Source organism: Bos indicus, chromosome 10, assembly GCF_029378745.1.
Source record: "Bos indicus isolate NIAB-ARS_2022 breed Sahiwal x Tharparkar chromosome 10, NIAB-ARS_B.indTharparkar_mat_pri_1.0, whole genome shotgun sequence".
Classification (NCBI taxonomy): Eukaryota; Metazoa; Chordata; class Mammalia; order Artiodactyla; family Bovidae; genus Bos; species Bos indicus.
Window position 1 is genome coordinate 26711005 of NC_091769.1, and position 25301 is coordinate 26736305.

Below are 25301 nucleotides of genomic sequence, written 5' to 3' on the forward strand. Positions count from 1 at the left end.
GGGCCTGGCGGATGCCTCCTTAGCCGGAGCTTGGAATAGACTCACGGCCGGCGAAGTGAGTTCAATGGCTGAGGTGAGGTACCCCGCCTGGGGGCCTCATAACCCAATTCAGACTACTCTCCCGCCCGTCCTTTTTTAATGAAATGCTGAAGCTATGAGAATGGTAATGAACTATGGAGGCCAAGTGAATTTTAGAACGGGTAATTTTTTAGATGGGTGGAGGCGCGCGGGATATCCCAGAAGCTCCATTTCAGACACTGAATTAAAACTCATTTTCTGCGTTTTTAACAACAACCAAGTATTGGTGACTTTCATACAGATTTTTATCCACCCCCCCCCCTTTTTTTTGAAGTTTTGAAAACTTTTATTTTATATACAAAGAGCTAGTAGTATTTCCGCCTAAGGTTGATGTGCTGGATGAGCCATCTAAGGAAGTTCGGTTAGTCCAACTTAATGAAGCCGATGTCCTTCGCATACTGGCGGAAACACTGGCGGCACATATTGAGGCCGTATTTCCGGATCAGACGGTGCCGGTTTGAGCAGACCCGGCAAGAGCGAGAACCCTGGCCGAATTTTCTCGGATGGCTCCAGTAGAGCTGCTGGTGACCCATGTTGCTTTCTTGGCTGCAACGAGGTAAAAGGCTATCCCCCCTTTTTTAATCCACATATTTATTGGGCACCTTGGCGAGTTTTGGGGATATGGTAGTTCAGCCAAAATACACATGGTTCATGTTTTGGGGACAGACGTTAATCAAGTAATTACACAAGCAAAAGCAGCAACACTACTATAAGAAGTATACAGTATTTACGGAAGTTGTGTGAACTGTTGGTCGCTCAGTCCTGTCTGACTCTTTGCTATCCCATGGACTATAGCCCTCCAGGCTCCTCTGTCCATGGGATTTTTCCAGGCAAGAATACTGGACTGGGTTGCAATTCTCTTCTCCAAGGAATCTTCCTCACCCAGCGGTTGAACCCATGGGAAAGTAGTACTTCAGGGCTGTATATTGTCACCTTGCTTATTTAACTTATATGCAGAGTACATCATGGGAAATGTCGGGCTAGATGATTCACAACCTGGAATCAAGATTGCTGGGAGAAATATCAACAACCTCAGATACGCAGATGATACCACTCTAATGGCAGAAAGCCAAGAGGAGCCTGGTAGGCTACAGTCCATGGTGGCGGGGAGGGTCGCAAAAGAGTCAGACACTAGTTAGCTACCAAACAACATCAACAGTGCTATGAGCTTTACACATATTTAATTCTCACAACAACCCTGATGTTAGGCAGGTATTATTGTCTGTATTTTACAGTTGAGAAAATTGAACTCTAGAAAAATGTGAGTAATTTATTCAAAGTCGCAGTGTATTGGTTTGCTAGGGCTACCATTACTAAAAACTACAGACTGGATTGCTCAAACAAGAAAATTTTATTTCCTCAAAATTTTGAAGGCTAGAAGCCCAAGATGAAGGTGATGGCAGCATGGATTTCTCTAAGGCCTTTCTTCTTGGATTGCAGGTGACTGTCTTTTTCCGGTATCTTTCTTACTAAGCTTGTTAACTTGAATATTTCCCTGATGGTAAGTTCTACCTTGAGTAGATCTAGACTAACTAACCCAAAAGAATGAAAATTGCAGTAGTCCATCTAAACTAGAATGTGTGTAAATACCTTGAATTAGTCCGTGCTAAAGTATATTAACTCAAAAGGAAGCTTGGTTTAAAAAGTTTAATCTAAGAACTGTGCAAGTAGCATCTTTGGTCCTTAAAGAGACAGGTACCTGAGGGGGTGTGCGGGTGGGGCAGGTTGCATCTTTCCAGCCTTTTAAGGTAAAGGAGGGAGGGAATCATCATTAGCCAATCAGGCTCTGAGGTCACTTCTCAAAGTCACTTCCTGTCTCTCCACTTTCTCTCTTCATTTTGGTGCTGGGCTGGTGAGTGTGCATTTAATCCTGATTCCTAATTGTTTTGAATTTCTCGTCAGTTTGAACCACTGTATCCTTGTGACAGCCTTAATTTCCAGCTAGCCTTGGAGTGTATGTGAGCTACTAAGCGATTAATTTCGGCTGTGTGGAAATTGGAGGAAGGCAGTGAAATGATCTGCCTGGGTTGTTTCCACGTGGGCCTCTTCAGGATCCGGTCTGCCTTCTTTTTCTGAGACAGGGTGACCTAGGAACACTAGACTCTGCTTTACGTACATAGTGTTTCTGCAAAATGCCTGGATTCATTTTGCTTGGGGGAAAAGGTACTGTTATTTTCTCATTGCTGTTTTGACTTCTGTCTTTTAGTGAGAGGGTAGATCTTGGAAGAGGAGTTTAGACCAGTCAGCTTTAATTCTCCTGTGTCTGCAGGGCTCAGGTTTTTACTGGGTTTGTGGGAGCTGCATTGGATGTTGTTTTTGCCCTGGTCTTCGCTCAGAGCAGTTCATCTTGTTGGGAGGACGCTGCAAACTCTGAAGTCAAATGATTTTAACGAGCTTCAGGAGGAGCTCCCAATTTTAATGTCAGCACTGTGGTGATGGTGCCCTCAACAGCTTAGGATGTACTGAAAAAGATGAGGGCCTTAGCTTAGTGCAAGCCTAAATGAAATTCCAACACCACAGTTTACTCCTCCAGTGATGTTAGGTGAGTCAGTGGACCATTCTGAGGCTTAGCTTTTGAAGATCAAAGTATATGAAGTCCAAGCACTAGTGGATGTATAATAAATGTTATACACCTTCTAGAAATAAGCAATAAATATATTCTGGGTATTATTTTTCTCCTACAAAGTTTTGCCCAGTGACCTTGAGTGATATACATTAATATAATATATGAGTTATCCTTACAGGTAGAGGGTGTTGAGCAAGTAAACTCGTATTTTAGCATTGTTGGAAATGTATTGGGGACTGTAAACATGCAAAATAAAAGAGGAAGACTGAATTCCTCCAAAGCTATTTATTTTAAAAAGTCTTAAAAGTCTCAGATCATGTCTTGTGAAACAACTAGTTTTTCAGTTAGAGGTTTTGTTGAGTGGGAGAAAAATTAGTTTTCAGTGGAGATATGCTTTATCTTATTTTATATCTATTTTACATAAGTTAATCTTCACAGAGTTCTAAGAGGTAGGTGGTGTTTGTCCTCATTTTAAGGAAAGGAAATCTGAGGCTTAGAGAAGTTGCATAACTTGCCCCAGGTCACAACAAATGGAGCTAGGAGTCAAATCTAGCTCTGTCCAACTTCATTATCTTAACCATTAAGCTAAGTTGCCTGCCAACTTATTATTAAAACCTTGCTTGTATACCTATAAAATGGAAAAGATAACATAGTACTTGCAAAATGAGTTACTATAAGGACAGTGCTTTATAAATTCTTAATAGGTAAAATATGAAGTTATTCCTTACTGCTGTTTTGACCCAAAGCCCTCAGGTACTATATTTTTTTTTTTTTTCATTTTTATTTTGCTCCACCAGCAATGGGACTAGGATTGGGTGAAATAGTGTTCTCTTGGGATGAACTGCATGATTATTCAGTGTTTCTGATCTTCCTACTTTTATTTCATATATGCTCTGAGTGGATTCCTCCTGGAGTTCAGTTCAGTCACTCAGTTGTGTCCTACTCTTTGTGACCCCCTGGATTGCAGCATGCCAGGTTTCCCTGTCCATCACCAACTCCCAGAGCTTGCTCAAACTCTTGTCCATCGAATTGGAGATGCCATCCAACCATATCATCCTCTGTCGTCCCCTTCTCCTGCCTTCAATCTTGCCCAGCATCAGGGTCTTTTCTAATGAGTCAGTTCTTCCCATCAGGTGGCCGAAGTATTGGAGCTTCAGCTTCAGCATCAGCCCTTCCAATGAATATTCAGGACTGATTTCCTTTAGGATGGACTGGTTGGATCTCCATGAAGTCCAAGGGACTCTCAAGAGTCTCCTCCAACACCGCAGTTCAAAAGCATCAATTCTTCAGCACTCAGCTTTCTTTATAGTCCAACTACCACATCCATACATGACACTGGAAAAACCATAGCTTTGACTGGATGGACCTTGGTCAGCAAAGTAATATCTATGCTTTTTAATATGCTGTCTAGGTTGGTCATAGCTTTTCTTCCAAGGAGCAAGCATCTTTTAATTTCATGGCTGCAGTTACTTTCTGCAGTGATTTTGGAGTCCCAAATAATAAAGTCTCTAACAATTTCCATTGTTTCCCCATCTATTTGCCATGAAGTGATGGGACCAGATGCCATGATCTTCGTTTTCTGAATGTTGAGCTTTAAGCCAACTTTTTCACTCTCCTCTTTTACTTTCATCAAGAGGCCCTTTAGTTCTTCTTCACTTTCTGCCATAAGGTGTCATCTGCACATCTGAGGCTATAGATATTTCTCCCGGCAATCTTGATTCCAGCTTGTGCTTCATCCAGCCCAGCATTTCACATGATGTACTCTGCATATAAGTTAAATAAGCAGGGTGACAATATACAGCCTTGACATACTCCTTTTCCTATTTGGAACCAGTCTTTTGTTCCATGTCCAGTTCTAACTGTTGCTTCTTGACCTGCATACAGATTTGTCAGGAGGCAGATCAAGTGGTCTGGTATTCCAATCTCTTTAAGAATTTTCCACAGTTTGTTGTGATCCACACAGTCAAAGGCTTTGGCATAGTCAATAAAGCAGAAGTAGATGTTTTTTCTGTAACTCTCTTGCTTTTTTGATGATCCAATGGATGTTGGCAATTTGATCTCTGGTTCCTCTGCCTTTTCTAAATCCAGCTTGAACATCTGGAAGCTCACAGTTCACGTACTGTTGAAGCCTGGCTTGGAGAATTTTGAGCATTACTTTGCTAGTGTGTGAGATGAGTGCAATTGTACAATAGTTTGAGCATTCTTTGGTATTGCCTTTCTTTGGGATTGGAATGAAAACTGACCTTTTCCAGTTCTGTGGCCACTGCTGAGTTTTCCAAATTTGCTGGCATATGGAGTGCAGCACTTTAACAGCATCACCTTTTAGGTTTTGAAATAGTTCAAAGGCAAAGGAGAAAAGGAAAGATATAAGCATCTGAATGCAGAGTTCAAAGAATAGCAAGGAGAGATAAGAAAGCCTTCCTCAGTGATGAATGCAGAGAAATAGAGGAAAACAATAGAATGGGAAAGACTAGAGATCTCTTCAAGAAAATTAGAGATTCCTTCTCCACTGAGAGGTTAAAACAATCGGAATTTTTAGCTAAAATAACTGACAGTAAGTGGGAAATAAAACTTGAGAATCTGTTCTGGTAGTACAGCCTTAGAGAGCTGTTGCTAAAAGATGACTCTGCCAAGCAATTAGTTTAGCATTTACTTCATATTTGTATTGTTTTCCTTTTGCTTCAGGTTGAAGATGGAATCTACTGAGGAAGGAAAGCCTAGGTCTTCAGCACCACATGTGCCAGCCCAGAAGCAGCAGTGTGAAAACCTCTATAACATCTGGAGTCCCCTAAAAATTAAGGAGACTTTGATTTGGACATTCTCAGTAGGAATGGTTAAAGGCTAATGGGACCATAGAGGCAAGTACTTGAACTTTGACTAAGATATGATGCCTTGAAGTGTTCTGTTTTACATGTGCAAGTGTCTTTTCTATCTAAAAAGACAGGAGGTTCCTTGAATTATCATTGTATCCCATACTGTAGGATACACAGTAGGCACTGAGTAAATTGGAATGGGACTGAGCAAAACTGAGTGATAGTATGATCTTAAAATGGAAGCATCAGCTCATTCAGCATGATCAATCTGTGTTTTGTATCCAGCCTCATGAATCATCTGTTCACACGTAAAATGTACCTTTTGTCCTTTGAAGAACTTATTTCCACAAGAAGCAAAATGAGTGGGTCATTGATTGCCTGTGGGATATTTACAAAATGTTTACTTTAGCTCCCTAAGTAACTCAGTAAATGTACAATAGTCTTCATGTGGTGGAATGACACTTTATGAAGCATAACTAAAATCCTGCACGGAGTATCACACATTGGGAAAGGCATCATGTGCTACCAGGCAGGCTTTGTGCTATGTGCCACGGAAACAAAGACCAGGCCCTTTGCAATCTGGGTTTTGTTTTGTGAGATGAGACAAATAGGCAAGGTATACCTTTAAATCTATAATTATTTTTCCCATAAGAAGTACTTAGATGCAGACTTTTGAGGTGGACAATGTTAAAACTCTTACAATAAGAAATGGTGAAATTTTGCAGTGTCTGAATGCTTCCTATGTTCCCTTAGTTAATCTCACATTTTGCTGATATCCAAAACATTTGGAATAATTAAAGCACTATTCAAGTATAGGATAAGAACAAGTAAAATAACACTTTGATTATATCTCTGAGTTACTTAAAAATTTGTAGTTTATATCAAGCCTTATGAATCATCTGTTCACGTATAAAATGTACCTTTTGTCCTTTGAAGAAGTTATTGCCACAGGAAACAAAATGAGTGGGTCTGTTTCTTTCTGACCTACTGAGCCAGTATGCCATTCTTTTTATTCCCCCACTATGCCATTCTTAATACATTTTAAAGCAAATTGTCGTTTGCAGTTCTGCTTCTTAGTTCAGGTAGTAAGGGGCATCAGTTCAGTTCAGTTCAGTCACTCAGTCGTGTCCGACTCTTTGCGACCCCATAAACTGCAGCACACCAGGCCTCCCTGTCCATCACCAACTCCCGGAGTTCACCCAAACTCACGTCCATTAAGTTGGTGATACCATCCAGCCATCTCATCCTCTGTCGTCCCCTTCTCCTCCTGCCCCCAATCCCTCCCAGCATCAGGGTCTTTTCCAATGAGTCAATTCTTCGCATGAGGTGGCCAAAGAATTGGAGTTTCAGCTTTAGCATCAGTCCTTCCAAAGAACACCGAGGACTATCTCCTTTAGAATGGACTGGTTGGATCTCCTTGCAGTCCAAGGGACTCTCAAGAGTCTTCTCCAATACCACAGTTCAAAAGCATCCTTAGTGAAGTGAAAATATGGAATTTTGACAGAATTGGGCTCATATCTCAGGTCTTAATAGCTACGTGGACTTAGGAAATTTATTTAACTTCTCTGAGCCACAAAATTTCCTTATAAATATGGGAAAAAAACTTCTCTTGTAAAGTTTGAAATGATTTCAGTAGTTCTTGACAGATTATAGGTAGGACTTTAAGAATGATAACTGCTACTTCCTTTTTTGTCAGCTTACATTTATTCATACCCACAGTTTAAGGCACTGCTCTTCAACAGAACTTGAATGTTCTATATTCGTACTGTCCAGTTTGATAGCCAGCCATATGAGGTTACTGAGCAATTAAAATGTAACTGAGGAATTTAACTTTTAGTTTAGTTTAATTTAAATTTAGGCTGTAATAGGTGTTAACTATTGGACAGTGCAGTTACTCTTTTAGAGATATAGTTCATGTGTTACGTTATGTTAGTTTCAGGTGTACAACATAATGATTCAGTATTTGTATATACTGATATTAGGACATGATTGCTACAATACATCTAGTTAAGATCCATCACCACATCTAGTTAAAAATTTTTTCCTCTTATGATGAGAACTTTCAAGATTACTCTCTTAGCAACTTTCAGATACATAGCAAATACTCTTCTAAGTGCAATTTTGAGACTCATTCAAGACCTACTATTTTTTATTCATGAAGCCTTCCTTGACCAATGATTCTTCTAAATATAACTTGGCTCTTTCTCCGACTTGTTTGGTACTTACCATGGACATTAATTTTTTCGTGTGTTGTCTTTCTAGCTAGGTTGTATTTGAGATTATGGAGTTTTAAATTTCCCCATTGCCTCATGAAAAGGAACATGAAAAAAATATAATTGTAATATTGTAGTTAATGATTTTATATGATCATTAAATATAATAGAAAGAAATTTTAACTAGTAATTAAGTGAAGAGTAGGGAATAATATAAAGGTTGGTTTCCGGATGAGCTTTGTGTCTAGTCTGTTTCACCTAAAAATTCAGATTACACTCAACCTCTGGAAGAACAAATTGAGGCTTCTTTCTTATACTGCCATCTCTTGGCCAACTTGTGCTCCAAGTGATGCTTATTCAATTTTGCTATGTCAAGGGAAGGTTTTCTTTAGTTTATTGTGATAAATACTTTAACAGAAGTAGAGGTTAAATATAATTGACACTGGCTCAAATGAAATTGAAAGATACTTTGAAAAAAAAAAAAAAACAAACTATTTTAGATTGCCTTCTCATTTATCTGATACTTAGCAGTTCTTGAAAGTGAAAATCGGTCAGTTCTGTCTGACTCTTTGCGACCCCATGGACTGTGAATTTTCCAGGCCAGAATATTGGAATGGGTAGCCTTTCCCTTCTCCAGGGGATCTTCCCAACCCAGGGATCAAACCCAGGTCTCCTGCATTGCAGGTGGATTCTTTATGAACTGAGCTATCAGGGAAGCCCTACCGGTTCTTAGCTCCTTCCATTTTTTAATTTATTTTTTCTTTAAAGGATTTTGTGAACTTAATGATTGTGGTCACCCTGTGGTTACAAGTGTTTTCTGTAATCACATACCCTGTGAACTTGGAGAGACTGGCAGTAACTCATACCATTTATGCCCCATCTCCCTGAATTTGTTCCCTTGGCTGCCATACTTTGGTTGCAGCCATCACGGGGCTTCTTCTATTTGCATACCTATTCTCTTTTTGACTGTTGACTTTTATTAATGTAACCTTTCAGAGATTGGTTAGACTTACTGTATAGTTTTACCCAAACTTTTAAATTTATACAAATAGCAGAGCTTGTACAGAAGTCTTGCCCTAGTCTGATAATGAGTTTGGGCATTTGATGACGTTCTCCAAAATAGATGGGTCCATTTATATTGCTGAATGGAGATTCAAATAAAGAATGAATAGTTTTCTTTGAGTTAATTTTCCTTGAGGCTTTATGGGTGTGACTTGGTGTGGAGTAGGCTGGTGTGCATTCAAGTCTTGTAGTCATAACCTTTGTATATTTGTTTATTATTTAATTTTTTATTTTCCAGAGATGTCAGATGCTTGATAGATCCTGTAGTTCAACTTGATTCCTAGAGAGAAGCTGTTCATATGATATCAGAAGTAAGTGTAAAGAAAACCTTCATTTTTACCTCATTTGAGTTTCTAACCACCTCGCAAGTTTGGAGATTGAGTTTTCTTAGTGGTTGAAATTTGGTAGTTGAAGGGGCTCAGTGCTAACCTCGAGAGAGTTTGCCTGGTTTGAGGATAAGGACCTGGTGGTGACTTGTTCTTCAGCAGTCAGTCATTTGCAGTTTGCCGTGACGAAATACAGGCTGAGCCTATGTTTCAGCTGACTGCCCTGATTGTTTTATTTATTTTTTATTTGACTGCACATGTGGCATGGGGGATCTTAGGTCCCAGACCAGGGGTTGAACCCATGCTGCCTGCATTGGTAGAGTGGAGTCTTAACCATTGGACTGCCAGAGAAGTCCTGACTGCCCTGATTGAACGCATGCTCTAAGCAGACTATAGCTAGCACAAGCACTTGGAATTGAATTCTATTTCTTGAAATTCTTAGTGGGATCTAGCCCATGATGTTAGGTAATTCTTAAATCTTTGAACTATGAGTTTGCTACTACAATGCTTGGTTGAGCTTTGATCTTTTGTTGTATCTCTTTGAGATAGAACTTGGGTCAAGAATCCTTAACCCAAAAATTCAAACACTACAGAGAAAACGCTGATAACTGGTATAATTCTGTTAACCACTTAACTTGACAGTATTAAACGAGTCACTATTTTGTTCGTTTATACACAAGATTAAGAGAACCCCAGAGTTGGTTAAATCAATTTTAAAATCAAGATGATAAAATGCAATACTATGTAATCACCAAAAATTATGGTACCAGTTTATCTTTCTTGAAATGGAAGAGTATTTATGATATATTAATCTAAAAGAAGTTACAGAGCAATATGTATAATCCTTTTTCTGCTTAAACAGTTTTATGTGCTTATGTTTACTTGAGAAATCATTTGAAAGGATATATTCCAATACTAGGGATTATTGTCTTTAGTATTGGGTTCTATGGATGATCTTGTTAACCAGTATTTTCTGACTTTGTTACATTCATCTATAATTTAAAGTTATTTAAAGCAGTCTAGATAGGACAGGCTTGTATTCTTGTACTTGCAAATTTCAGCAGAGAATGGGGCAACATATGAGTGTGAAATATAGGAAATACAAATATTTAAAAGCAGTGTTAAAGTAACATCAGCACTTGAAATAATTTTTTAGCTTTCAGTTCTATCTTTTGCAGAAATGAAATTTCAGGAAACTAGACTGGAGTCTCACTTCTTTCCCAGACCGGAACTCTTGGGAGCTGTAATCCTGGATATACAGTAGATAATAATAGCGTTTTTGTTTTATGGTAAGGCTTATGTTGAAATTGAAAAGCTTTGATATACATATGAATCTGTGGAAACAGCTTAGTGACTTCATAGCTAGCTTTTAAGGTGCTACAAATTTTATTTTTTAAAAAGTCAACTGAAGATGTTGAAAGGTGGCATAGCATAGTAGCTATACATGGCTTCTGAAGTCAGACTTGGTTCAAACCCACTCTCTATCACTTAAGCAGCTATGTAACCCTGGCAAGTTTCTTAATATCTCAATGTCGTAGGGTCTTTATATCTTAAAAGGTGATAATAATAGTACCTGACTCAAAGGAATAATACTTGACTTAGAAGATTAAATTAGATAATAAATGTGTGGGGCTTAGAACATTATTAACATATGGTAAGTGCTCAATATATGTTAGCTATTTTATTACTGGAGTCCATGTGTATATTTATCTTAGACTTTGTACTACCTAGCAATTTCTGACATATGCATAATAGTTATGAGAAATTCCTTGTTTTTATTGCTTATGTGCATCTTTCTGGCAGTTGGGCTATGCCTCATTATCTTTACCCTTAGTACAGAGTCTAATTTAGTTCTAGTGTTAGGCAAAGTATGGTAATAAGGCCTATAGTGTATATCCCAATATCATTGTTTCAATAACATTTTTTTAATTAATCTTTTTTTTGACACTAATTTATTTATCATCTAATTCCTTTTTTTGTCTGTCTGCTAGCTGGACCAGTTGATACTTAATGGTTCTTCTAGTTCTCGACTAACCCTTTAAAAATTTAGAAATGATAGTGATGTTTCTTAAAACATTTATTGAAGTGATTGGAGATAATCTTTGATGGCTGTTCCTCTCACTGCTTGGAGCCTTAAGTAGTGGGATTTTAGTCCATCATATATCTAAACTGACTTGTCTTCACTCAGGGCACCATGGGGACGGGTTGGCTGTCCGTTAGTGCCTTCTGATTTTTGCGGAGTCAAACAATTGTGAAGCAGGTGGTGACTCTAGATTAAGAATTATACTTGGGATTAAAAAACTCCATTAATTCGAAAACATGAGGATCTAATATATAGAGAACCGCCTGATTGCAACAGATTTGAATAGCACTGATCTAGGACTATGAAAGGAAGCACTCTAGTCATTTGATTCTAGGAGTTATTGAAACATACTCTGAAATCATTCATGTTTAAATTTTAAATGGTTTACTCAATTTTCTATTGAGTAGTTATTCACCTTTCTATTAAAAATATCTTTTTCTCTGCAGTATGAAGGTGGATGATTCTTCAAATTAAAGGTGGACACTGACTTTTCTCACCAGAAATGGTTTATAAGAAATCAACTTGCAAAAATTTAGAGGCAATAAAAGAAAGAGTAAAATATTTTCTTCTATCATTGTTTGATTCTTTGCTAGATTGTAAGCTCCATGAAAGCAGGATAACTTGCTTATCTGCAATGCCTGACCCAGAATAGATACTCAAGAAATACTTGAAGTTAATTAAAATTTCCATAGAATTTTTTTTTTTTAATCTCTGGAAATGATAACCATTTTAATGGCATTTCAACAAGATTACATGGAATACTTGGGACTTAAATTTTGACTTGATAAACTATGTGGATAGCAATGAGTCTTAATAATAACTTCTGTTATAATATGAAACCTATTCTTTAGAAACCTATAATATGAAACCTATTCTTCTGTTAAAGCAAATATAAATATCAAATTAGATTTAGAGTAGATGATGCTGACTACCTGAGATTCAAACATAATAGGAAGATTATTATTTCTGAAGCTCTTAGAGAAATGTGGTACATAATATAGCCAGTAAGTACTTATAATATCTAAACAAGATCAATATCAAACTTCATGGTAAAATACCAGTTAAATGGTATATGATAATGAATGCACAAATTGTGCTGTCAGAGTTTATCCAGACTTTTTATGTTAGGAAGAATGGATTGCTACTGCTACTGCTAAGTCACTTCAGTCGTGTCCGACTCTGTGCAACCCCATAGACGGCAGCCCACCAGGCTGCCCCGTCCCTGGGATTCTCCAGGCAAGAACACTGGAGTGGGTTGCCATTTCCTTCTCTAATGCATGAAAGTGAAAGGTGAAAGAGAAGTCGCTCAGTCGTGTCCGACTCAGCAATCCCATGGACTGCAGCCCACCTGGCTCCTCCATCCATGGATTTTCCAGGCAAGAGTACTGGAGTGGGGTGCCATTGCCTTCTCCAAAGAATGGATTAAAGATCTGTAAATTGAAAGCAAAACTTCAAGCCTATATAAAAGCAAAGAATATGGCACTGTGACATTGGATTAGCCATAAGACAAAAGAAAAGACTGATAAATTTGTATACACTAAAATTCAAACTTAAGTTTGCATGCCATGTAACTGACAAAGGCTCCATTTAAATCAAGAAAATGATCAAAGGATATGAATGAACAATTCATAGATGAGGATCCCTGAGTAGTCACATGAAAAGATGCTTAATCTAACTACTAATAAAATAACTTTACATTAAAACAACACTGAGATTCCATTTCACTGCCATCAGGTGGGCAAAAATTGAAACAGAACAAATGAACTCTGACACTTAAACATGTTGTCAAGGTTGGAGTTGCTGGTAGCAGTGAAATTAATTTATTACTTTGGAGAAGGTTTGGCAACATCATTTTTTTTGAAGATGATTATACCCAATCTTTGGGTATTCTTAAGGAGTTCTTGACGTGTGTACTCAAAGAAATGGGCACAGAAAGTTTATTGCAGTAAAATATTTTTAGTTGTAAAAGCCTGGAACCAATGTCCATTAGAAGAATAAGTAAATAAATTGTGGTTTGTAGAATTCGGCTGTTAAAATGAATTAATATAAGGTATGTGTATTAACTTTACACTTCAAAAAAAAAGACTTAAAAATGGCCAACTGATATGTATTGTGTGAGATTTAGTAGTTTGAGAACATGAAAACAAAGTTTGATGTATGTACATATTAAAAACCTGTATGAGAATGATAACCCCCCAAATCTGGCTTGTTTACCTCTGGAGAGGTAAAAGGAAAATGGATTGAATAGCTGTTAACTTGTTACCTCATTAAAAAACATCAAACTTGAGAAGAGTTTGGGTTTATTAGATTGAATAATGGTCATTCTCCACATATTTTTTATATGCTTAATATTTAATAATAAAAGCCCATCTATTTTTAGTACTTTATTTATTCATTTAACATCAAAAACATTTTGTATTGGGGTATAGCCGATTACCAATGTGTGGTAGTTTCAGGTGAACAGTGAAGGGACTCAGCCATAAATATACATGTATCCCCCCAACTGCCTCCCACACAGACTGGCACATAACATCGAACAGAGTTCCATGTGCTATACGATAGGTCTTTGTTGGTTATCCATTTAAACTGTAGCACTGTGTACATGACCTTCCTAAAGTCCATAACTATCCCTTCCTCCCAGGAACCATAAGTTTGAAAAACCAATATTTTAAAATGCTCTTTTTGGTGGTCAGGTCTCTGTATCCCAGCCTTAACTGATTTCAGTGGTTTCATCCTCAGGAGCACCTTAGAAATGAGCCACAGAAGGGTTTTTCTGTGCCATGAGAGAACAGGACACATGCCACCAAAAAACAGGTTAAGTCTATTTCCTGGTATTCCAGACTAGTGGGATATTATATTAAGAGTTTGTAGCTCCCCCCACTTTTTCCTATCTGGCAAAACATCCCCGTCGTTCCCCCCCACCAAATGTGTGTATATGTGTGTAGGTATATCTATCTGTGTACATACACACACACACACACACACACACACGATTCATATAGGCTTTTAGCCAAATAGGTTGGAAATTGGAAACTGACTTTAAAAATGGTGTGGGTTACACCAAGCTTTGGGGAAACAATGAAATTGAAGAAGCAGGAAGGGATCATATTGTAGCACAAAGGTAACTTGGCTAGACTCAAAGTTAGGTCAAATGTGAATGCTTTGTGTTTTATAACTTGACATGAGAGTGTACCTTTTTATTGTACTTCAATATTTCTACATTTGGCATAGTTAAAACCAGAAAATGCACAAAAGGCTCAGATAACCAAAACATGTTGGGGATTACATGGTTTACATATGGAAACCATGATTTTCTTCAAACCCGTTTTGTAACTCTAGATTGAATTTCTATTTTGAACTCTCAGAAGACATTTTAGGAAAAGTATACAAAGGCCAAGATGACCTTGATTACTGTGAACCAGTTACAGATAGACAAAAAACTAGAGAAAGCTGTTCAATCAGAGTAGGTTTTTGTCTGAAGGAGAAAGGTTTAATATATAGATTCACAACCTATAAGGGGGTTTGCAGGGCTTAGTGTCCCCGTTGTGTTGCTGATTTATTGGATTGTTTCTGTTACTAATTCATACTAGTGTCACATCTTCAGGAAAGGTGGCTACAAAAGTCAGCATTAGGCTTATATTCTTAAGACCCCTGGAGCTCTCAGCTTAATTTCTAATATGAATTCTAATAGATTCATAGATTGAGCAGAAAGTCATACAGTAAGTACAGAAGAGAAAATGTAATAGGTAAAAGTATTAGGATAAAATGGGTGCAAACATTTAAACAATTATTAATCCAAGCAGGCCCAGGAATGTACACACGTGGATGATCTCAGAAAAGCTGTGAAACCTAACCCTATTGCTTAAGAGCTGTATGAACGTTCATATTGCAGATTCTAAATCAAGTTCTTTAGATCAGATCAGATCAGATCAGTCGCTCAGTCCTGTCCAACTCTTTGCGACCCCATGAATCGCAGCCCGCCAGGCCTCCCTGTCTATCACCAACTCCCGGAGTTCACTGTGACATCCATCGAGTCAGTGATGCCATCCAGCCATCTCATCCTCTGTCGTCCCCTTCTCCTCCTGCCCCCAATCCCTCCCAGCATCAGAGTCTTTTCCAATGAGTCAACTCTTTGCATCAGGTGGCCAAAGTACTGGAGTTTCAGCTTTAGCATCATTCCTTCCAAAGAAATCAGGGCTGATCTCCTTCAGAATGGACTCGTTGGATCTCCTTGCAGTCCAAGGGACTCTCAAGAGTCTTCTCCAACACCACAGTTCAAAAGCATCAATTCTTCGGCACTCAGCCTTCTTCACAGTCCAACTCTCACATCCATACATGACCACTGGAAAAACCATAGCCTTGACTAGATGGACCTTTGTTGGCAAAGTAATGTCTCTGCTTTTGAATATGCTATCTAGGTTGGTCATAACTTTCCTTCCAAGGAGTAAGTTCTTTATATAGAGGATGTGAAAAACTGGAAAGATGTCTATCTCAAGATGGATTAAAAAACGGCAGAAAATACAACAGAGGTGGTAGGTGTCAAATTATAGATATCACACAATTTGGGAGACTTTCCTGAAATACAAAGCCTTGTTGCCCAGCCGGTACTCCCTAAAATTTCCCAGAACAAACACCTGCGTGTACTCACTCCTGCTGTTAGCTTCTCAACTGTCCCCACTCTACTCTGACCTCAAATGATAGGCTGAGGACAGCTAGGAGAGAGGGGCTTGGTGGGCTACAGTCCATGCGAGTCACAAAGAGACACGACTAGCGACTAAATAACAGCTTGTGCCAGTCGAGGGCTGAAAACCGCACACAAGGACAGTATCTGCGAGGCTCCCAAGTGGGACACCTAGACCAGCCTCAGTCAGATTCACTCAAAGACACGCGCGCCTGGGGGTGCAACGCCCATAGTCTAGGAGCCAGAGGCCTCGGGTCCCAGGATCCTGAGCTGCGTGACTTGGCGCCCACCACCCGTAAGGCTTTGCGACCCCGCGCATGCGCCCTAAGACGTAGTGGCGTCGCCAGTGGAGAATCCTCGCTTGTCGTCGTCGTCGTCGTCGTGGAGTTAAGGCAGCAACGGTGTTTTCCCGCGCTTTTCTTGGGAGTCTCAGGTTAGATTTTAAGAACAATTTTTTAATTAATCTTGTTAGTATTTTCTTTTGAGAGCGCTGCGAGTTTGAAGTTTCCGTGAGTCTAATCTTCAAAACTTGGTCCTCGCTAAATTGGACGGCTCACTAAATTGACTCGTTCCCCGACCTTGTGGAAAATTTTGAACTAGCTGCACCTCTCGCTCTGCCTGGTGCAGATCCCCTGGAGAAGGGAATGGCCACCCACTCCAGTATTCTTGCCTGGGAAATCCCATGGACAGAGGAGCTTGGCGGTTGCAAAGAGTCAAGACTGAGCAACTAACACTGGCTCTGCCTGGTAAGGGACTCAGGTTCCAAACTGTTCCGAGCTCTTCTTCTTCCCGTCTGCACTCTACCCTGCTGGAGCGACGAAGGCCTTTAACTGCGGCCGCCAGGTACCTGTGGAGACTCCTTCAGCAGGGACATTTGGGGTAAAACATGTCGGAGCGTCCTTGTCCTACCCCTGTGACCCAGGCAATTGTCTTGACAGAATTTATCCGTTTCTAAATGTGACCATCTTCCCTTGGTGTATAATTGGTGTGTCACTATTATTTTATACAAAGTGTTAGCCGCTCAGTCGTGTCTGACTCTGCAACCCCTTGGACAGTAGGCCCACCAAGCTCCTGTGTCTGTGGAATTCCCCAGGCAAGAATACTGGAGTGGATAGCCATTCCCTTCTCCAGGGGATCTTCCCGACCCAGGGGTCAAACGCGGGTCTCCTGCATTGCAGGCAGATTCTTTACTGTCTGAGGCACAAGAGAAGACCTATTTTATACAATAATGGCTAATTTTGATATGTTCAGGATATTGCTGCCTAGTTGAAAAATAATGGAATAGAAGCATAGCATTGAATAGTATTTACATTAATAGGTGAGTTGTTTAATTGGTGATAAAGTTTGCTTTTATATAGATTTTCAGGCTTCATCATGTCAACTACTTGAATGAATTAGGTTAGTTTCTATTTAATAGTATAGGTTACTAGTTAAGGCAACACAGTTAAACAATCTGAGGAATCAGCATATATGAAAACCTAAAAATGTAACTTAAAATACTTTGCATTAAAGAATGGCTAAAATTAGTGCCTGGACTTTTTATATCTGCCAGGTGTGAGAAGTGATACTAAAATATTCTAGCAAACTATGAATGGGTAATACATTTGGATTTTTGTTTAGGTATTGAGAAATGGCAAAAGGCACTAATTTAATTTTTATCTGTACTTTGTAAATGTTCCTAAACTTTTTTTTTTTGCATGAACATATTATTTTTAACTTATAAGTGAGATATGGAACTACCTGTGTCTTTAACTTTTTCGTTAAAAAAATTTTTCATGGCCTTAGCAGTGGTTTGCACAAAGAAGGAGCACAATATTGTTGGGTGGCTGAAATCAATATTATGTATTGATTGTAATACAAAAGCATAATAAAAGGTATATTATTTTGTCTTAGTAAAATAACATGTTTCAATTTATTTTTATTTATTTATTTAATTTTACTGCAAATTGACTTTCATTTATCCCTTTTTAGGATTCTTTTCAGCATCTGGAGACTTTATTATCTATTATGTCTTTGTGTGAAGACATGCTGCTTTGTAATTATCGCAAGTGTCGTGTCAAACTCTCTGGTTATGCATGGGTCACTGCCTGCTCTCATATATTCTGTGATCAGCATGGTAGTGGTGAGTTTAGTCGTTCACCAGCTATCTGCCCTGCCTGCAACAGTACTCTTTCTGGAAAGCTAGATATTGTCCGCACAGAACTCAGTCCATCAGAGGAATATAAAGCCATGGTATTGGCGGGACTTAGACCAGAGATTGTGTTGGACATCAGCTCCCGAGCGTTGGCCTTCTGGACATACCAGGTTAGTGCTTAGGCTAGTTTCTTTGGAGAGTATGCTTTGAGGCGTATGTGAATGCTTCTAAAGTTTTTCCTTCACTGTGTTTGTATTTGTTTTTTAATAAATGTATGGAAAAATGTTCTTTTTAATTTTCTTTTTTGCAAAAGTAATATGTTTAGTGTTGAAAATCCAAAAGGAAGAAAATAAAAATAATCCATAATTCCATCACTCAGAGATAACCAGTCTTGATACTTATGTTTGTATATTACTAGATTTTCCTGGGTATAAATATATATTTATATATATTTTGTCTATACAAACCTAGAATAATACCACAGATACCATTTTTGTGGCCAGGTAAATTGACAATAGATTATGCCTGTTATGAGTATTTTATTAAATATTTAAAAATTAGCCATTCTATAATCATAATTTTAATGGTTATAATGTATCATAATTTATTTCCAAGTTATTAAAATGCTGGGATGAGTACTGTTATCATTAAATTCATATCCTTAATTTTTTGCTAACTTTAAATACCTGAAAGTGAAACATTTCAAAGTTTAAAAAATTGTAGTACTAAAAGTTGCCCTCCAGTTAGATCTTGTCAGTTTGTGTTCCCTTAAGAAATGTAGGCAGGTGCTTGTTCACCATACTTTCTGCTCACCAATTAGATATGATTACAGTAGAATCTCATTGCTCTCTAAATATGCATTTGTTGGATGGCCTTTAGATGAATACATTTTCCTGTATTTTAAGTATATTTTTCTTTTATTAGTTATCTGTTTTATTTTATTTCATTTGCTGTAGATTTCCCCCCACTGATTTTTAAGAATTCTCTCTATACATATACTTAACTCAGATGTTGCAAGAAATTTTTTTCACTTTTGTTAGTCTTCCTTGATTTTTTTGACATACAGAGGTTTAAAATTTTTGTGTGTTTGATGAAATCATAAAATCATAATTTTAATGATTGAATTGTATCATAAATTGTAAGTTATTTAAAAAATGCTATAATGAGCATTCTTATCTTCAAATTCATATCCTTATTTCCTTTTTTGATTTCTGCCTTTGGCTTCTTTTTAGAAAGGCTTATCTGTGGAAAACTTTAATCAGGTCCTTGAGTATAATAGTGTTATATCTTATATATGCAATTATAATAATGCTTCTAAAAGGTCTGTTTGTCATCTGTCACATAAATATTTTCATTATATTTTTCTAGGTAAAATGTTCCTCTTCTATGCTCCTATATCTTCTTATGCTTACTTTGTTGTATTATTTACACTATATCGTAGTTACTTATATATTTGCTTATCTTTTCTAGTTAGGAGAGTTCTTTAGGTCATGTTTTGATTCCTGTGTATCTTTGGGTCCTCAGTGGCCATCATAGTTACTGGTCTTAAGTCTCAGTAATACTTATTGACTGAAATGAATAGACACTCTGTCTTAAAGTAGATCCCAGTTTGGGGGGTAGTATTGATTGAACATGAACATGTGGTATTGTTATAAAGTCTATCCTTAAAGTCATTGTGACCTTAGTATTTTGCTGGCTATTTCCCAGAGACTGCTCTTAGTCACTTGCCTGTTGGCCTTTCCAACTTGGCCTCTTACTTCCACAAATCCAGCAAGAGAGAGAGTATGCTAGTAAGAGAAACTGTATTCTTATGTAATGTACTGATGAAGCGATATCCTGTCATTTTTCCTGTAATCTAGTCACAGGTCCTGTCTAGATCAAGGGGAGGATATAAGTGTTAGAAGGCAGGGATAATTGGGAACTGTTTTATAAAATGTTCTCCACACTATGGATTACTTGAAATATTAGTGTTAGATTTCTTGGAACCTTTGGTCTACATGTCACTTGTTGAGGTTAAACAAATATTCACATTTTTTGTTGGTGTAATGGTCATTCTTTGAGAGTATTCCTCCATTTTTTTCTATGCATTTAGTGACATAGTGTATTATTTTCTATAATAATTATTCTTTTGTACATCCTAATTTCTTCTTAATCTGGTTCTAAAATTTAAAGTAATAACAAATAAAAAAAATAAAGTAATAACATTCCAGTACGTGTGTCTTTCTTTTCTTTCTGTGTTTGTATAAAGTTAAAATAAGCAACTTTGCATTTATTACCTTAAATCTTTTCTCTCTTGGGACAGGTACACCAGGAGCGTCTCTATCAAGAATACAATTTCAGCAAGGCAGAGGGCCATCTGAAACAGATGGAGAAGATATATACTCAGCAAATACAGAGCAAGGATGTAGAATTGACCTCTATGAAAGGGGAGGTCACCTCCATGAAGAAAGTGCTAGAAGAGTATAAGAAAAAGTTCAGTGACATTTCTGAGAAACTTATGGAGCGAAATCGCCAGTATCAAAAGCTCCAAGGTCTCTATGATAGCCTTAGGCTACGAAATATCACTATTGCTAACCAAGATAGTACTCTTGAACCATCTATGATTGCACAGTCTGGTGTTTTTGGCTTCCCATTAGGTAAGAAAGGACATGTAATATCCAGTATCAGTTCTTTAAATTAGTGATGTTTCACACTGTACCCTGCATAGTTCCATGCAGTTAGTGGAGACTCCAGAGGCCTAGAGTGGTAGTATTAGTGGTAGGCTCTAGGTTCTTCATCTATGTCTCAGTCAGCACATCCTTACTTTTATCTGTTTTATTTGCTTACATTTTTAACTACATCTTCAATTTATTTGAATAGAGTAAATAATTCCAAAATTAAAGCTGGCAAATTTCCACTTCAAATGAAAAGCTATTTAGTTGCAGTAATAATAATAATATTAGCTTCCATTTATTAATTCCTTACTAAGTATTAGAAACTTATAATTTCACATGTATTTGTGAAATTTATAAATTTGTGTCATTTATAAAACTTTATGAGGTAGGTGTTTATTATCATGCCTATATTACAGATGAGAAAGCTGAGGAACAGAGAGGTTAAGTAAATTAGTCAAGGTCACAGAGCTGTCTTCAGAGCCCATACTCTTAACTATTTGAGGTCCTGTGAGAAGACCATGTTTTAGTTTCTTTCACATGACAATACTGATTGCACAGTTCTTAAGTTATTATTGGTTGTTCTTCTGTTTATTCATTCATAAATTTATCAAATATTTATTAAGCATGTTTCATGTGCCAGACTGCTGGAAAAAAATTTGGGCAATGGGGATGTAAGGATTATCCAGATAAGATTTCTGCCTCCTGGAAATACACAGTCTAGCTTTTTTCTACTTGTCAGATGGCAGAGAATCTCTTCCTGAGTTCTCTCCTTTATACCACTCTTGATATAACAGAATCTAATAGTTTTTACTATGCTATTAATATGCTTTTTTGACACACAAAAAAGTGAAAATTCTTGAGATGAACTTTTATTTGAGCTGGATTTTTATAAAACCTCTTTTTTTGAATTTTATTGTTGAGAAGATGATATCCTAGAAAAGGCATGAAGTAATGAGATGAAGAATATCATAGGAGAATTGAAACAAGTTTCAACTTAGCTTTCAGTTAATCATATGATTTAGTCAAAGTATTATTGTGTATGGGCATTATAGGTATTCTTATTTTTTCCTTGTGACTATCCACATTTATTTCAATTTCTTCCATTTTTGCCAGTGCTTACCTATTCCTTTTTTTGCACACACTTATCTTTTTCCTTTCACCTCTTGCTACCATTGTTGGCTTGAAGTAGATATAGTCAACATTCTCCTTTAGTTATATAACTAAAGCCAAGGATGGGTTCAGTGAAAGTCACTCAGTTGTGTCTGACTCTTGGCAACTCCATGGACTATACAGTTCATGGAATTATCTAGGCTAGAATATTGGAGTGGGTAACCTTCTCCAGGGGATCTTCCCAACCCAGGGATTGAACCCAGGTTTCCCGCATTGCGGGTGGATTCTTTACCAGCTAAGCCTCAAGGGAAGCCCCATTGGAAGCTGTTAAATGTTTATCAGATCTATTGTATAATTTTTCTTAAGGGTGTGCTAATTGATCTTGGGACGTGAATATGTGCCTGGTTTTCATGGTAGTCATATATTTTCCAGAGCACTTACGGAAATTGTAAAAAAGAAATTTGTTCTTAAAGAACCTGGGACAAAAGACACACACACATGAATATATATGATATTCCTTGGATGTAGATTAATAGATAATAAAATTATGATACTGTAAATTCTAGCTCTACAAAAGTATTTCACTGTGTTAAATTACTTTTGGTGATGAGGTAATGGGTATCACTGGAAACTGCACACAGAAGCAGGTAAGATATCTATACTGTGGTAAGGGGAGGAGGCCATCTTTTCTTTATCCAAGGTGTATGTTTTACGCAGGTCATAAGTGTTGAGTTCTGTTAAAATATTATTGAATGACTTTGTTTTTTGATCCAGAAGATCTGTAAGGAAATAGATACTTAAGTTCTTCCCTTATTTTTCTTCTAGGGAACAACTCCAAGTTTCCTTTGGACGGAACACCAGTTCGAAATCGGGGTGGTGGAGATGGAGATTTTCAGTTCAGACCATTTTTTGTGGGTTCTCCCACAGCACCTGAACCTGCCAACAGTTTTTTCAGTTTTGCCTCCCCAAATAATGAATTAGAGCAGCAGCCAGTCTCTAGCAGGGCTTTTAAAGTAAAAAGAATTTAGTTGACCTCACAGAATTTTCTCTGTTCTCTTTCAGTGATTTCATTTAGTAAATAATCTTTGTTTTATATAGGAGTCACCAGCCTTTTGTGTTTGTACTGAGTCTTCAAAATTGTCTTTACGTTTCCAACTTATAAGAGATTAAGTGGCAGTGGGTGGGGGGTGGCTTCAGGTTTCCTTTTCAGTTTCTTTTATTTGAGGCATAAGCATTTTAAACTCAACTTTAGGGTAAACTGTTGAGTTTTCAGTGGTAGCAAAAAGCTTACAATAATTTTTGGTGTTTGTAGATCACCGTTTGTTTATGTTTGAGCTATTTCTGGCTGAGCAATATGTTTAAGTATACTGCATAAGCACCTCTGTTTTATGTCTACATGTCAGTTTGGGTTCTGGTGTACATATGTTTCTTTACATTTTTTTTTTGTTGCCATATTTGACAGTATGTTTATGTGAACATTTTGGTTTCAGGAATGAGTGAGCCTGTAGCTTGTTATTTGGAAACATACATTTATTTGTATATACTTAATGTATTTGCCCATGTATGAACTTGATTGGAGGTGTCATATCATTGAATGAAGGTACAATTTGATGCATGTATGTTTAGTTCCTATTTCTATTTAAGAGTAATTCACATTGATAAAGTTATGTTGAAAGTTGACTTTTTGGCATTTGAGATAAAATTACTTCTTTTTTGCTAGCTGTTGCCCTGGATCTACTTATTTAGGAATGTACTTCTACTGCAGAAAACTTGCCAATATGTTGTTGATCTCAAGATTATAGTAATTAAAATACTTTTAATGATTTATTCCTTGTTTTTCTTTATTAAATAGTGGTCATTTCTGACTATTATCACAGTATAATATAGAACCAATAAAGAAATTTGAAGGATACTTTCAGTAACTTTACATCATATTAGAGGCAAGACTTGAAATCATACTGGTTGAGGAGGCAGAACATCAAGGTTCTAGTTATTTTTTCCCCCATATATTAGTTGTACAAGTTTAAGTTTAAACTTTTGGGGCCTTTGTTTCTATGTCTGTGATATAAGGGGTTGAATTAAATTATCCTTACAGCCTTTTCTAACTCTTAAATTTTGTGATTTATTGTTACTGGCTTGGGAAGAACTGCCATGGAATTACCTAAATTCCAAGTTCCATTGTTTTTTAGGTAGTAAAAGTCATACTGAAATCATTTGAGTGTATTTTATATTTAGTCATTGTAGTTCAGTTCAGTCGCTCAGTCGTGTCCAACTCTTTGCGATGCCATGAATCGCAGCACATCAGGCCTCCCTGTCCATCACCATCTCCCGGAGCTCACTCAAACTCACGTCCATCGAATCCTCTGTCATCCCCTTCTCCTCCTGCCCCCAATCCTTCCCAGCATCAGAGTCTTTTCCAGTGAGTCAACTCTTCGCATCAGGTGGCCAAAGTACTGGAGTTTCAGCTTTAGCATCATTTCTTCCAAAGAACACCCAGGATTGATCTCTAGAATGGACTGGTTGGATCTCCTTGCAGTCCAAGGGACTCTCAAGAGTCTTCTCCAACACCACAGTTCAAAAGCAGCAATTCTTCAGCGATCAGCCTTCTTCACAGTCCAACTCTCACATCCATACATGACCACTGGAAAAACCATAGCCTTGACTAGATGGACCTTTGTTGGCAAAGTAATGTCTCTGCTTTTGAATATGCTATCTAGGTTGGTCATAAATTTCCTTCCAAGGAATAAGCGTCTTTTAATTTCATGGCTGCAGTCACCATCTGCAGTGATTTTGGAACCCCACAGCATAAAGTCTGACACTGTTTCCACTGTTTCCCCATCTATTTCCCATGAAGTGATGGGACCGGATGCCATGATCTTCGTTTTCTGAATGTTGAGCTTTAAGCCAACTTTTTCAGTCTCCTCTTTCACTTTCATCAAGAGGCTTTTGAGTTCCTCTTCACTTTCTGCCATAAGGGTGGTGTCATCTGCATATCTGAGGTTATTGATATTTCTCCCAGAAATCTTGATTCCAGCTTGTGTTTCTTCCAGTCCAGCGTTTCTCATGATGTACTCTGCATATAAGTTAAATAAGCAGGGTGACAGTATACAGCCTTGATGTACTCCTTTTCCTATTTGGAACCAGTCTGTTGTTCCATGTTCAGTTCTAACTGTTGCTTCCTGACCTGCATATAGGTTTCTCAAGAGGCAGATCAGGTGGTCTGGTATTCCCATCTCTAAGGCAAGTAAATACCCTTGCTTTACCTAATTTAATAGCAACCAAGTAACATTTTCTTCTTTAAGGATATAGAATATCAAATCTCTTAAAAAATAATTTTTATAGTTCAGTCACTCAGTCGTGTCTGACTCTGCGACCCCATGAATTGCAGCACGCCAGGTCTCTGTCCATTGCCAATTATAGTACCCCAAAGTTAAAATGGTATCCGAGAAAGAGGATGAAAAAATCTTTACTTAAAAGCTCAAAACACCCCTTTCTATTTCATTGCTAATTACACAGATTTTTATAGGTTGAAGAGTTTTTTCTTCCCTATGAAGTTTTAAAATTTGTTGAAAAGTGATTTG

General features: G+C 37.6%; 2 protein-coding genes and 1 non-coding gene across 10 annotated transcripts; 2 read left to right on the forward strand and 1 right to left on the reverse strand.

Annotated features, from left to right (window-relative positions):
- Positions 1 to 340: 340 nt before the first annotated feature.
- LOC109564885 (small ribosomal subunit protein uS14-like) lies at positions 341 to 636 on the reverse strand. The gene has a single exon (XM_070797201.1). The coding sequence runs from the start codon at positions 609 to 611 to the stop codon at positions 441 to 443; it is 171 nt and encodes a 56-aa protein (XP_070653302.1). The 5' UTR covers positions 612 to 636; the 3' UTR covers positions 341 to 440.
- On the forward strand, positions 503 to 23545 carry CCNB1IP1 (cyclin B1 interacting protein 1). Of its 8 annotated transcripts, none has more exons than XM_070797193.1 (8): positions 503 to 634; positions 1452 to 1518; positions 5330 to 5502; positions 8971 to 9043; positions 10237 to 10347; positions 11588 to 18126; positions 20259 to 20592; positions 22546 to 23545. In XM_070797193.1, exons 6-8 carry the CDS (start codon positions 17830 to 17832, stop codon positions 22746 to 22748), a joined length of 834 nt encoding a protein of 277 aa, XP_070653294.1. In that variant the 5' UTR covers positions 503 to 634; positions 1452 to 1518; positions 5330 to 5502; positions 8971 to 9043; positions 10237 to 10347; positions 11588 to 17829; the 3' UTR covers positions 22749 to 23545. The 8 variants fall into 8 exon arrangements, with proteins under 8 accessions (XP_070653294.1, XP_070653295.1, XP_070653298.1 ...); XM_070797194.1 differs by lacking the exon at positions 1452 to 1518 and adding an exon at positions 1519 to 1579 and having other exon boundaries at positions 512 to 634; XM_019968454.2 differs by lacking the exons at positions 503 to 634; positions 1452 to 1518 and adding an exon at positions 1883 to 1930 and having other exon boundaries at positions 11588 to 16255; positions 17794 to 18126.
- On the forward strand, positions 11162 to 11309 carry LOC139185513 (small nucleolar RNA SNORA79). The gene has a single exon (XR_011569093.1). It is a non-coding gene; the product is annotated as a small nucleolar RNA SNORA79 (small nucleolar RNA).
- Positions 23546 to 25301: the final 1756 nt, after the last annotated feature.

What these genes read in the sequence shown, in the direction of transcription:
- LOC109564885 (XM_070797201.1), bottom strand. Translation starts at nt 611, where the DNA reads ATGGGTCACCAGCAGCTCTACTGGAGCCATCCGAGAAAATTCGGCCAG.
- CCNB1IP1 (XM_070797193.1), top strand. Translation starts at nt 17,830, where the DNA reads ATGTCTTTGTGTGAAGACATGCTGCTTTGTAATTATCGCAAGTGTCGT. An exon ending in TGGCCTTCTGGACATACCAG is followed by an intron (nt 18,127 to 20,258) that starts GTTAGTGCTTAG and finishes CTCTTGGGACAG; the next exon opens with GTACACCAGGAGCGTCTCTA. An exon ending in TGTTTTTGGCTTCCCATTAG is followed by an intron (nt 20,593 to 22,545) that starts GTAAGAAAGGAC and finishes TTTTTCTTCTAG; the next exon opens with GGAACAACTCCAAGTTTCCT.